At 36.0% G+C, this 14559-nt stretch overlaps 1 protein-coding gene across 1 annotated transcript in view; it reads left to right on the top strand.

Moving 5' to 3' along the window:
- ttll7 (tubulin tyrosine ligase like 7) overlaps positions 1 to 10669 on the top strand; it is a 132946-nt gene extending 122277 nt beyond the window's left edge. The window contains exons 20-21 of the mRNA XM_031899718.1: positions 1185 to 1352; positions 7955 to 10669. Coding sequence (XP_031755578.1) covers positions 1185 to 1352; positions 7955 to 8075 — 289 coding nt within the window. The 3' untranslated portion in view covers positions 8076 to 10669. The remainder of the gene's footprint in view (positions 1 to 1184; positions 1353 to 7954) is intronic.
- The last annotated feature ends 3890 nt before the right edge of the window (positions 10670 to 14559 follow it).

A 14559-nucleotide genomic window follows, 5' to 3' on the forward strand; every position in this document is an offset into this window, starting at 1 on the left:
CAGGCACCTTCTATGGCGCCTGATCAAAATTTTCAAACTGGTCCGATCAGCGAGTCGGCCGATATCAGCAGCTTCCTGCGATATCGGTCGACTCGCTGACATACCATACACGCACCAAATATCGTACGAAACGAGGTTTCGTACGATATTATCGGTGCGTGTATGGCCACCTATACTCTTACCTTGTAATAATTGCTATTGTGTATGAATGCTGAGCCCAAGCCTGTGCAAGAAACACCTTAAGAGACCTTAAGGAAAATAGCAGCAAATCTTTTTTTCTTGATTATTGTATTGTATTCATGGTGTAATATTATATTATGTAACATTTTAGGAAGCTGGCAATAATTCTTTTTTATTGAAAATTGTCATTGGCAACTTCAGTTTTCCTTATACAGTCAGAAAAATACAAAGATATAAAAAAAAAACTTTACCCTCAGCAGTAAGCCCAGTTTGTCAGGTCTAGCACAAATTCGCAAGATAGAAGGGTAGTTCTATGAAATTGTTCCTGGTATTGTTGACACACTTCAAATGGAAAAGAATCAAATTGATCCAATGGGACGGCAGTTTTTACTTCCTCTCAATCAGAGTCATTTCTAGTACATAAATGTTCTTACAGGAGTGAGATTTGGGAGCTGGTCGGGCAGTCAAAAGAAAATGGAAATCATTAAGTTTTCATTATGCTGGAAACGAGCAGGACTTACTAAATTTATTTACTTAACATTCTTGTTCTTTTATTCTTGCTTGATCAGTGGAAGGCTCAGTGAATTGAATTTTCTTTAAGATGGAGAACAATAAAGCCATTACGTATTTATTATTAGTTTCCTATAATTGCAGTTTGCAGTGTTGAAGTCTGTATTTTGTGCTTCCTATTCCCAAACTGTTAGAAAGTATCGGAGAAGAAATCCTGATGTGATCACGTCAAATGACTGCTGATATGAATGCTGCAAGGGACATGTGCAGAATGATTTATTGGTGTTTTCAGACATAAAGATTAACTTCTTTTTTTCATATTTCCTCCATCTGTCGGGATTTGGATTAATATGTAGGTCTTTTTCCAACAAACACCAAGGTCACTTGTTATTTCTCTTAACCCACCACATCTAAATCTACTGTTTTGCAGTAATGCTCTTAGTTTGCCTTTTGTGAAGTAAAACATAAGATCATATCTGTTTCTATGCCAACAGTACCTCCTGGGAGACCATATTCTGCAAAAGCACAGAGGTTGTGACTCCACAGCAGTTCCAGTGCTGCCAACGACTAGTTCAGCTTTGCAAAGACTGCCTGCTAGCGGTTTACAAGTATGCAACAGATTCAAGAGTGGCAGGCATGAGTCCAGATTGGGATGACTCAAGGTATTCATTAACATTAATAGTTCCAGATCTACATAAAAGCAACCAGTTTGTATTGGAGCTCCTTTTCAATGCTTATAATTACGGGGAAGTTAGGGAAACAATTGCACGTGTCTGGAAAATACATTTTGCATTTCTAGAGGAAGAAGGCTTATCATGATGCACTCATGTTTAAGTAATTGAGAAATACCAAACATTATGTTGGTAGAAAACACTGCACCATAAGCTTTTTATAGTCCTATTTTAATGATACAAAGTGGAAAACAACAGAGGGTATGCAGCCAAAAGTTTCCTGTTGTAATAAACTACATATTTACATGTGTTTAGGATATTTATTATCCAGACAGAATATCAAATATTTGAAGCAAGAACCCAAATGGAAAATGCTAATCTATTCTCCATACTTGGACCCCTTTAATCTGACCAGCCTGCACATGGCGGCTTCTCACTTACAAGAATGATTGGTTATGGAAAATAGATAAGTCAGACTGGAATATGAAACAATTCCAAAAACAGCTTTATTTTAGATACACTGATGCTGGCATCATTTCAGTGAGGAGAAGGATTGTTTGGAAATACTTTATACACGTATAGTTTTCTTTAACGTTTTGTAGGTTAGAGGCCAGGATAAGCTCATCAGATCAGTTAAATTTAGATCAGATAAATTAGACAGTGTAGTATTTCCATATGTATAAATTCATGAGCAAAACCATTGGGTGTCTGACATCCTCTTGCCTTGGCACATCATTATTTGATAGGACCAGGTGTTTGCTATACATGTTATAGAGACAAGGAAGACATATAAAATGTGACACTCACACAGACTCTTTTCTTTGTCTTTTATACCTTTTTGGTTATAACATCTGCTCTGTGGGACCTCGACCCTAGTAGAGGTTGCAGGGAGCAATATTTATGCTTGATGATCAGGGTACACACAAAAATAGCATTGACATTATGTAATGTGCTATGGCTAAAATGTATGCCATTAAGCTAAGACACCTTCAACATTAGCAACTAATAAAGATAAAAAATTACCACAAAGTTTTCAGAGGATCTGAACAGCATAATAGATAAGATCTGTGTGTGCAAAGGTGGATTGGCAAAGGGTTTATCCATTTTACAGGCTTACGATGCTTAATTCTCTTAGACATTTCTTTGTTTCCCAAAAGTACTTTCTTCACTTTCTCCTCTCTGTTTGTATCTTCTTGACATTTGCAGTCAGTGCTATGGAGATCTTAGCATCTATACTAACATACAGACTGTTATACATTCTATGTAATTGTAGCCTTGCAACAAACAGTACACAAAATGGAAAGCATAGATTAACATATTGTAATACAATAAAAAGTTGGCTTTCTAACTACAGTAATGGAATATTTTTTTGAAAACCAAGAATGCTTGCAATTATGTTTTATTTTTTTAAACTTTGTTTTTATTTTTTTTCAATTAAACTACCAGAAAGAAACATTTTGCAGTATTTTGCAGTATAATTCAGTATGGTGGAAATATGTAAAAAAAACTACCCACAATACAGTAGCATTTGTTGTAGCCTTTATTTTGGACAATTTGAAATATATGTTTTAAACCCTGTTTTGTATGTATTTTGAGTGAGATTTGTGTAAGGGCAAAATAGCGAAGACACACTGAGATATTTAGTAGCAGCTACTTGTTAAGGCTACTAAGTGCCAGAAAATACCCTGCCATGGACAATACTGAGAATTGCCTTTGCTAAAACATACTAATACATTAACACTTACCCACATTCTATTCATTCCTATGGGAGTTTTAGAAGCATATTTATTAAATGGTGAGCTCTAACTTTCACCCAATAATAAATATGCTTCTAAAAATTCCCTTATGAATTAATAGAATGTGGCTGAGTTTTTCTGTATTGAACTCCAAACTCACTTTTTGCTAAATCTGCCCCATAGAGACAGTTATCAGTAAATTATCAGAATTGTCTATTTTTATGGCCACGACAAGTAGCTGCTACTAGTAGTAGCTCTGTGTGTCTTAAGGGCTGTGACAAATAGGGAGATTAGTCGCCGTGCGACAAATCTCCCCAAAATGCCATCCCACTGGCTAGAATGTAAATTGCGGATGGCATATATGGCGCCGTGATTTGCCAAAGTTGCCTTGAGAGGAAACTTCCGAGACTTCGGCAAATCGCGGCAACGCGTATGCCATCCCACCGGCTATTTACATTCTAGCCGGTGGGATGGCATTTCGGGGAGATTAGTCGCCCGTGACAAGGAAGATTTGTCACGTGTGTTACAGCCCTAAAGGAGTTTGAGGGCCATGTCTTAGATGTGAATCAAAATTTCAGTGCCCTTGATTGTTTTGCATGTGCCTTAGTAAGATAGATAGTGGAATTATGGGGATTATATTTAACCACTCATACATAGATTCTGAGGCCAGAAGAAGGCCATCTGGATCAGGTTCTTTCTCAATGGCTATAGTTTTAATATCCAGATCTACCCAACAAGAAAAAAGTATGCCTCTAAATAGTTGATCTGTTTTGGTTATATAGGGAGATCAGCATTTTTCAAAAACTATGTTCCCTTTTCTAAATAGACTTTCTCCACTGCTTATAATTGTTTGTAGTATTTTGTAAAGGCAGTGTTAATTGTTGATGGACCCTGAATGAGCCACACCTCAAACAAACAATAACAAAAACTAGGGGGATAAAGGTGAAGGGGTATTATATATATTTGGTAGATCTTTTTGTTATACTGCTGCACAGAAATCTTGGAACGGGAGAATTGTGGTGCCTTTAAATTGCAGGTTGTCCATTTGTCTATATGCAGGCATGAGTTTGACTTTATCCATGTAATTAGTAGTTTAAAGTTACTTTTAAAGTTTAATATTACTGGCCACCAATGCTTAGTTGTGGTGAGTTGTCTGATAAGGTTAGTGAGATAAGTTCCTATAGATCATTCCCTATTACTATATCCGTCTCTAAGCCTTAGGTTACTGCTTCTGTTTAGATTCTCTACGTTTTTTAACACATTCTACAAATATTATGTTGGATTTCTGTAGATTTTCTACCAGTGTTTGCAAAATTTAAATTTGGGGTTTACAGTCTGCTCTGCACTGTTTGAACTCTTCCCAACATTCTCTTTGTTGTTTGTAGCAATGGATGGTGTTTAGTTTTTGATCAAATGCTGAATTGAAATCTTCTGCTACTGTTTTAGCTGCTTCCTTGGTGTGTAGTGGAGTATTAAAGTCAGTTACAGAAATGTTTTTATACATTTTTGTTTGTGCATATGGAGTTGTCTCCTCTCTGTGATGTCATAATTTGACATATAGGGCAGGTTAATGGGAGGACTGTATATAATTTAGGCAGTACCCTTTAATTGATGATAATTAAGGTAGCATAAATTCTTATTAGATTTAATACATGATACTTTATGGAAAATCCCATGTCCTCAAAATGCCAGGTCCCAGTCATTCTGGCTAAAACATCCCATGTCTGGGCAGAATTCTAATTTCTAAGATTCAATCTGCATCCTGAAAATAGGATAACCATGTCTGTGTTAATGCATTTCTGTTTGTTATGAGCAATAGCAGCAGAGATTTGCCTCGCGAACACATTCCTACCAAAGAGACAGACTGTCACACTGTTGACTTTCACCCTGTAACTTTTCAGAGAATCAACAATTACTGGGAAGATACAGAGAGACTGAGGGGCTGATTGCACATGAGTGATTGCTTGACTGCAACTGATGTGACATCAGCCAATCTATCTGGCCTGTCAGCACTAACTGACTTGGTCTTGTATGCTAGCGCAACCCCTGAAAAATCTCTGCAGCGCCTAGCCACAATCTTGTAGCACATATAAAAGGCATCTAAACAGCATTGTAAAAATTAGTTTTTTTTATTATCAGCAGCTGTCACTGCATTGTGGGAGGAACTGCCATAAGAAATGAAGATGGAATTATTATAAAAAGTGGCAGCTCCGCATTATAAAACTGCATTCAAATAGCAGATATTGATTTCCTTTTAAAGGAAGAGGGGAAACGGAGCCAAGGCAGAGACAAAGATAGCAACATAAACCAGTGCTAGAAATATGTGTATTAATAGTGAGCTTTTTCTTTTGCCAATAAAAATCATTAGAAGAATTACTGTTAATTAAATGGAGATTTCCCCAGTTTGCCAGCTCATACCATCTTATTGTCCATATCAGGGTTATTGAATAAACAGCATATATCAAGGAAAAGAAAAAAACAGACACTTTTGACTGGAGCGTAATAGGAGCCCAACTTAAAAACATTTCAAAGTAATTTGAGTAACCGGTGTGTCAGCATAAAACTCAATTGTGTGTGTAATACTTCAATTGAGTGTAAAGTACTTAGTGTTTTTGCAAGCTATTGCCTGTGCACATAAAAGCAAATATTCTTATGGTGCACTGCCAGTTTAAACGCATTACCCGAGGGCACGTTACGAATTAGACATGCAAACTGACCAAAATTACAAAAAAAAGGTGGTGTCTTTCTTTCTACTTTTCTTTTGTACTACAGCCTATACATACATATTAGGGTGTAGTCTTTTGTTAAGGCTGTCACCTTGTAAAGTGCTTCAGAAGGAACTTCGGTTTTATGAGACTCTTGATTCCTCGCTAAAGCCTGGATAATTTCAGTTCCTTAGACAGGCTTAGACAGAATATAGAGAAACCCTTGCAAATCAGAGCCGGAGAGCACGCACATCTCAGCCCTAGAGAATGCTGAATGAGGAGAAATATATATATATATAACATTTGAAAAATGTATATTTTCTGATAAACTACATTATAATAACTAATGAGAATGAGGTGTTTTGATTTATGAAACAGTAAGTCTCTCTGAATGTCCACAAGATTTTCAATCTGAGTTCACTGTTATTATTTTGTGGTAATATTTACATGGAGTACTTGCTTGCTAACATCTGTAAGAACATTGTATTGTAAGCATAATAAAACAAATGCTCATTTTTTTAACCTTTAATTAATCTAACACACCCATTGTAGCATTTTCTTTTCTCTTTACTACACAAATGTGTACACGCACACAGCTACCCTGCTTCCCCAAGGTGGTGCTCCTCTTATTAAAAAAGTTATTATCCCAGGGTACCTTGTTCTTTGTGCTGTCATCTTCTTATGCTTTCTCAGACAATCCCTGTGCCATCCTGGGCAATTACATCTTTGCCAAATTCTGTGCTGCACACGTGTCCAGTTGTAATAGGTACAGTTCATTCCTGAGGTCAGGACTAAAGTGTTTAGTGATCACAAGAAAGTACCCTGGGACAGTGCTTTTTTTTTTCCCGAAGAAAATATGCACAGCTTAACAATTAGAATCACTGGGAGGGAGGGTCATGCCAAATGTGTCAGCTCTAGTTAAATAAGGGATAGGAATAATTAAAAATAATTATAACATGTCTATTCTCTTTAGTCACTTTCATTAATACATTTCTTATATATACTGTACAAATCTATCCCTTTTTCCATCTCCCTTGTTGCGGGTGACTAATCTCCCCAAAATGCCATCCCACTGGTTAGAATGTAATTCGCTGGTGGGATGGCATATGCGGCGGCGCGATTTGATGAAGTCGCGGAAGTTGCCTTCCCACTGCCATTCCACTGGCGATTTACATTCTAGCCGGTGGGATGGCATTTCGGGGGGATTAGTCGTCCGCGACAAGGGAGATGGAAAATAGGACTTAGATTGTAAGCTCTACGGGGCAGGGACCCCCTTCCTACTGTGTCTTATACCACATGGCACTTATATATATATATTTATTGTATTTATTTATTATATCACTTGTCCTCCCTGTGTGTAATTTTGTATTATGTAAGATTGTACAGCGCTGCGTACCCTTGTGGCGCTTTATAAATAAAGTTATACATACATACATACATAGGACAGATTTGTACAGTATATAGACGAAATGTATTAATGTATTGTGCATAATGTATAAATGGATGTGCATAAGTATGGCAATATATAACCCAGAATAGTACAGGCATATACAAACTCGCCTACTGCTTAAAACTACATATCCCAGAGCCCTCAGTTCAGCCAGTATAGGAATGCTGGGAACTTTTGGTGTGCAACACCTGCAGTGCTAAATAGTTGTCAGCCCTAAAATTAACATATGACTAAATGAAGTATAACATTACTAAATCTAAATGATAAATACTCAAGATATTAGGTTGCAGATTCTGCATAGGAACAGATAAACACAAGGCTGGTGTGTGTGTTATATAGGCTAATAGAATTATTGAGAATATGTTAAAATATTATGAGTTAAGAAGTAGAACAAGATGAGAGAGAAAAACTCAGTATATAACATTTACCATAGTTATTTCTAAGCAGCTTTTATGTCTCCCCATTATATTTTCTCATGCTATGTTAGCCACCTCTCTCCACAAAACAGAACATGACTTTATCAGACCTAATCAGACATATTAGATAGGCCTTATGAAAAAATCTATTTCACTTACCGTTATAGACAATGTTCTTATTCTAATCTGAGAGCCGTAAGCAGGCTTCTAACAGCACTGCATCTAGAGTACTTATGTATGCAGAATGCTGCCTGTTCTAATGGAACTTTTTTTGTAATCATTTCAGGTATTTATTTCCTGTAGTGCCACAATTCACCATGAAATCTTCCTCTTCCGGTGTGAACTGCAGCTCGTCCAGATTGCCTCGTTCCAGCATATTATTTAACCCTCGACACAACCACTACTGAATGAAAAGTTATTTTGTAAATATTAGCATTAATATTTATTATAAAGGGGGACCTACAGTTAGAAGCAAAGTGCAATTGTTTTACCACTATGGAGCCCAAAAAGTGACTTTGCTATCTATTTTATTCTTTTGTCTTTAGTGGTTAAAATAAACAAGAGCTACAGAGCTGGGTTAGCCCTGTTGCTAGAGGGCCATAGGCTTTCCTGCCTGTTGGGCAGAGTGGAAGCCAATAGGAAAGAAGTAAACATTTCTGACAAAAATGCTCATATCCATTGACTGCCACTCTGCTAAGTAGCCAAAAATTCTGCTGGGCCTCTAGCAAGAGTATTGGATTGTCTTTTATTGTTTTATGCCAGAGGGAGAAAACAAGCTTTTGTATTTTAGAACTGCTACAGAAAAAGGTCAAGAATATATAGTAGCAAAGTAAGCACATTGTGTTTCTAACTTTAAGTGCCCTTTAACTCTTACCACACATGGTGCTAAGCACAGCTGTTATATGGCACTGATAGAAACTCTCTGACTACTACAGATGTTCTACATTGTTCTCACATGTTTATAGGTTTATATGTCGTTGACTTGATCGAGAATAGGCTGTAGAAAAATCTTTTTCTGTTATTTACTTGCATAGCATTCAGTGTATAAACAATTACGCCTCCCACCATTTAGAATGTTAACTTATTTTGCTTGTATATCAAACAATAGTATTTATTACATAAGTAGAGTTTTATAAGAAAAAAATATTTAGAAATTTTGTAAGCCTGACATAGAAAAATAGGCATAATAAATAGAGAAAGTGTAATTATCTCTGAGGTAGGATTTGAAAAGAAGACAAACATTGCTAAAAAAAAAATAGTTTATGCAATGAAATGTGCTAGACTATATAGTCATTACTTAGTCATGTTTTTCAAAGCAAGTTCATAAGAATGCGCAGCCCAGTGGGTCCAGTAATATCTAAGAGCAATGTTACAATGTACTTTATTATTGAAAAGGAAATGCCATTCAAGTGCACTCAAGGATTTATTTCCAGATCATCTTTAGCTACTTATAATAGTGATATATTCACAGGCACTATGCATTTTATATCATATTTTAGTTTTTAAGGTTCCCAATATTTTTTAATTTCTATTAGTATATTGTATTGATCAAGTTAAATGGAAGGACTTGCCCAACCAATATCTGGCTGAAACTCTGGCAGATATCAATTGTGCAGGTTTTACAATATCATCAGCCAAAGAGTGCATTAACGCGTTGATGAAGTCCTCATCCAAAGGTCTTTCTGTAGGCCCCAGTGCATTATCCTAACGTTGGCCCTAAGGCCAATGATCGGATCAGCCCAGTTTGGCCCAGCACATAGGTAACCAAATCAAACCCAAATCTGCTTACTTGACAAGTGGATCTGGCTCTTTATGGCCAGCTTAAGGCAGCTGAGCTAAGTCAGTAACATCATAGATGTCATGGTATGCGCAAAAAGGGAACAGTTTATAGTCTGGTGTAATCATGAGTGGAAAATTATTACTTTAGCACCAAAGGAAGTAAATAAAGGGCTCTGTCCTTACCTTGCATCCCCTATTTTTTAGCTCTGGGTTTGCCTTCATTCTAGGGCTTATTTTAGAACACAAGTGCAAATCTCTAAAATGAATGCAATGGTACATGCGTCCATACATGCTTTTTTGCAACTGAAGCCTACTCTGAAGATCTGAGTGCACATTTGCTTATCTGCATTAATAAATTAGCCCTTCTGTCCATGGGCAGCCTCTTCTTTGGCTCTTCATACTGAAGTTGCAAAGAGTTGCACCTGACACTGGGGGTAAAGAAGGCAGGCAAAGTGCATGCACTGCAGCATACTTTTGCAATGGCACTTTGCATTTTTTGCTTCTTGCACCTTCACTTCATTTGTAAACAAGTCCTATTACTTTTAGCTGTATATACAATTTTATTGTCTAAAAGAATCAAAATTCATAAAAGTCTAATATGGTTATTTTTGATTTAGTAATTGTTATCACAGGGCATTAATTAATTTTTGGCAATGTCTCCGGAACTTAGCAAGTACGAGGTGACTGCCATGTTGTTGAGGATGGAAACGTATATCTGTTTCATTGCATTTGGAACTCAATACTGAGTATTTAAATAGGATGTTGTTGGCCTGGCCAGGCAGATTTATAACGCATGCTGGGACACAAAGAAGTGCCAGTAAGTAAGAATAAAGACATTTCCCAGCAAAGCCTTGAAAAATGAAATCAGTTGGTTTTTTAGTAATTTAGATCATTATAGTTGTTTTATAATTAATCACAGAGCATTTCTTTAATTAAGGTGATGTGTATGCTGCCCTAACCTGTTAAAAAGGGCCAAACACTGTAGAGAAGATCTAATATCAGGGATGTCTCAATGTGCTGGGAGCTACAATTCCCACCACCCCCCAGAGCCAAAGGATGGGAGTTGTAGTGCACAGCAGTAAAAACGTTAATTCTCTGTATTAAATTATACATTGTTTTTGTTAATGATTCTCTCAATGGTTATCTTTTGTGTTTTGTCCTTTTTTAATGTACATATTTATATAGCTAAAAAGAGATTAAAATATTAAGTCAATGCATTGAACACTCCTGGTTTTTGTTTTGCATTGTTTAATGTATATTTAATACTTGCGGCAAACCATTCAACTTCATTTGTGTTCAGAAAACAATTTCAGGCCATGCCAAGAGCAATAAATGGTTTTAATAACAATTTTAAAATGGCAATGACATTTAAAAACCTGTTGCTGCAAGGCTTATGGCACATGTTGCCAGGCTGCGATCGTTTCACAAATGCCAGTGCTGGAACATTTCAGGCAATTGTCATTTTAGCACAACAGGGGTGATTTTAGGTATGCTGCACAAAAATGGAGCAGGTAAAAGTTTGTATCATGTGCCATTGGCCTTAGAAAGCATTTTATAGGCCAAAATATTAATATTAATAAACTATACATGCATTCAGGATTTACATAAATAAAAGATCTGCTTGATATAAATTTATAAAATTAGGTCAATTTCTTGATTGCATTTATAAAACCTTCCAAACCCCATTTTATTGAACATATACTTGTGTGTGGAGAGTCAAATACATATGTGAGCTGCCATAGACTGTTACAAATATATTTGTGCATGTTACCCTAGCCTTCACACTGGCCATGGCATGGCATGTGGAAAAAAAAGTAAAAATAATTATATTTAACTGGCAATTTATATTTAACTGGCAATGAAAGGGAAAAATTGTATCAACATTACTGTGTAGCCTAATATAAATTTTTTAGTGAACTGGTGCATTTTATTGCATGAACCCTGCATGGCACTTTTTTCCCCATGCATTTGATATCTGACCAGACCCTATGTATATAAATACTTGGAAACCTAATCAAATACCAGTCTCCATGAATGTATCTCGTATAACTAATGCGAGAAAATAACTAACATACAAATGAGCAATTCAGATGAAACACAGTCAGAATACAGTACGCCATTCAAGTTTCCCACGTAAAAATGATTTTTAATGTTTTGTTTGACATGCTCTATACTTATTTCAGAAGCGCTGTAGTCACGTCTGCTTCCTTCAATAAAGAAACACACAGTTTCAGCTTTTTCAATAAACAGTTTTTGTCTTGGCGTGAGGACTGATTTATATCAATCATACAAGTGGTTCATGAACTTTTGTCTGGAAGTAAAAACTTTAAGCTAAAGTAAGAGTTGTTCTCATTAATACACAATAGATGTATATTAAATCGGCAATCAGCCTTGTTGGTGGTAGTGGCGTGGTTGCCATGTTTGAAAATCATTTCTAAGGGTGCTTTGCTGCTAGGCTTGCTGCGAAACAGAACATCGACCCTTGTCTAACATGCAAAACTATATTACTTCATTATCACAATGTTATGATGTTTGAAGCGACCATTTTCATTAACAAAGGCTATATAAATTAAAGCATTGCTTTCTGGTCATGATAACATTTGAAGTATTTCATTTGGCCAGTTTTAAAAATCTGCCACATAGAGCACAAATTATAGACTGCTTCTGGAAATGTAGCAACACTGCATGAATTTATTCTCACTCTCCAGATGAGCAATATAGATTTTTGTCCCAGAAACCAGTAAAGGTAGAGTTATTACCATTCAGTGTTGCAGGGGAAAATAAAAATTCTTTACTTAAGATTCTGATTTATTCAGAGCCAAATCTGAATAAACACTCAATATTTCAGCTTCTAAGAGCAAAAAAATGCCTTAGTTTGTCGACTTACGTCTCTGGAAAATAGAAATTTAGATTTAGCTGGCTGAATCAGGATTTGGCTGCATTCATATCTTGCAAGAAGGCTGTGATTTAGCAGAATCCCCCCAAAAATCTATATCTGGTCAAAGCTTTAAACATTTGTTTTACAAAATACATCAGTTAACAGCACTCCTACAACAGAATCCTGCATTAAAATCCATTTTTTAAAAGAGCAAACATTTTTTAATATACAATTTTGAAATGTGACAATTTTGAAATAGCCATATTCTTAGTTTCCCAGGTGCCCTTATCCATGTGACTTTAGTCACTCTTGCTTTACTGCAAGTTGGAGTGATGTCACCCTCCCCACACTTTCCCCCCAGCAGACGATCACCAGAACAAATGGAAGGTATCAAGATAGCAGCTCCCTGACACCTGCATTGCTAAAAATGCTCTTATGCCCCACCTAGTGGTTGATATTAAAATAGTACTCAATAGTAAAAAAGTCCTGCTATGACTCCTCCAGTTACATTGTGCAGGAGAAATAATAGATTATCTGAAAGCAGTTGAATTGTGCAGTGATGGCTCCTTCTGAAAGCACAGGATCAGGCACAATAAATTGAGATGGCTGCTTACACACCAATATTACAACTAAAAAATAAAAAAATATACAATTTTAAATGGTAGACTGAATTATTTCTAGAGTATCATCTTTGTGCCCTACTCATGTCTAGTTATTATGGTATTTAGACCCAGCACTTACTAATGCACAGGTTTTGTCTGTAGTAAACTGTCTTTTTATTCACTAATAGATATAGAAAATGAGTAATTAGCCTTATCATAGGGTGCTAAACCAGTTATCATATTTATTATAATTTCTTTGCCCCTGAGGTTATTTTCTTAAACTTGATTTTTTGGGGGAATTTTGAAATTGTTAAAAGTCTATTCCAATTCTAAGACCCTTGAAGCTGCAGTTTTGATGAGGTCAGTTGTGTTAAACAAGACTCTTTTCTGAGTTTTACTGACTGTCTAAAGCTGGAATTATATAAAGAAATGGTATTCTTTTCATTCACAGTATGCATAGTTAGATATATTTAAAATGCTATTACCCTTTAAAAATAGAAGCAATATCTTTATTCATTCGTAATGTATCAATGTAATAAGGTCAGTTAATGCCATGGGAGCTTCATTTATGTCCACATTTGTTAATTCTATAAAATAATAGTATATGTAAAAAAAACAACAGAAATGAGACAGAACTTCAGCATTTTTGCAAATACTGGCTGTTTGACAAATCACTGTGCAGAATGTGTTGTTATTAACATAAATACAACCTATATAGAAATATCCTACTTTGTACTGCAGCTAAGTAATCACTTTGATATTAAAAGCCTCAGGCTGTGAAATGTATTTAAAGGGAATGTATATCCCAAACATAAGTTAGACATAATTAACTTTTAAAATGTCTAGTTGTTGCCGGCCACCATTAGTCTTGATTTGTGTGGTTGCAATGTTGTTATTTTCTTCAGTAACATTAGAAAAACAAGCTGTTTCCTTGCTAGTGAAATCTGACTTTGTGATCATTTGGAAGATTAGCCGCAAATGTAGATTAACTCCTTCTCTTACCGTGCATCCGTCTTGGATAATACAGTAAACATATCACTAAAGACGTTAGAGGTAAAATATGTAACTTGTCTTCATTAAATCTGTGATGTTGCAACTCCAAAACATTTGTTGATAGATTTTCCATTTTATTACTGTGGGTGAGTACAGGGAAAATTGCTTTGTGTAGGGATGGGAATTTGATGCGAGTAAAAATAACAGAGAATATTGTTGGGATCCTTACAATTAGGGTAAGAAAAAAGAACCAGCCTTAATAGATTACATCTGTACAGGTAAAATACTTACTCTGTACTTTAAAAGATTGATTGCCCCCCTTATATATGAAGCTTCCAGGTTTTTCTCTTATGACAAACTGTTGTGGCCTTGGAAACTCATGTATGAGAATATCTAAGATGAATTTTCATTCAGTCCATTAAGATACTCTTGAGGTCCTACACAGCTTCTAAAACGCAGTGTGAAAATGGATTACTTGCATTTATAGTTTCATAGATTTCTAGCCATCTCCAGGGTCTCGTTCTGTAGGTCAGCCTATTGGTAACACATGGTTCTTTTTCATTCCCAAAGACACAGCTGTACATGGTAAATAAATTTCAGCCTGCTACCTAACTTGTCCTACATCTAACTTCCTATGTT

The sequence above is a fragment of the Xenopus tropicalis genome, chromosome 4, assembly GCF_000004195.4.
Source record: "Xenopus tropicalis strain Nigerian chromosome 4, UCB_Xtro_10.0, whole genome shotgun sequence".
Classification (NCBI taxonomy): Eukaryota; Metazoa; Chordata; class Amphibia; order Anura; family Pipidae; genus Xenopus; species Xenopus tropicalis.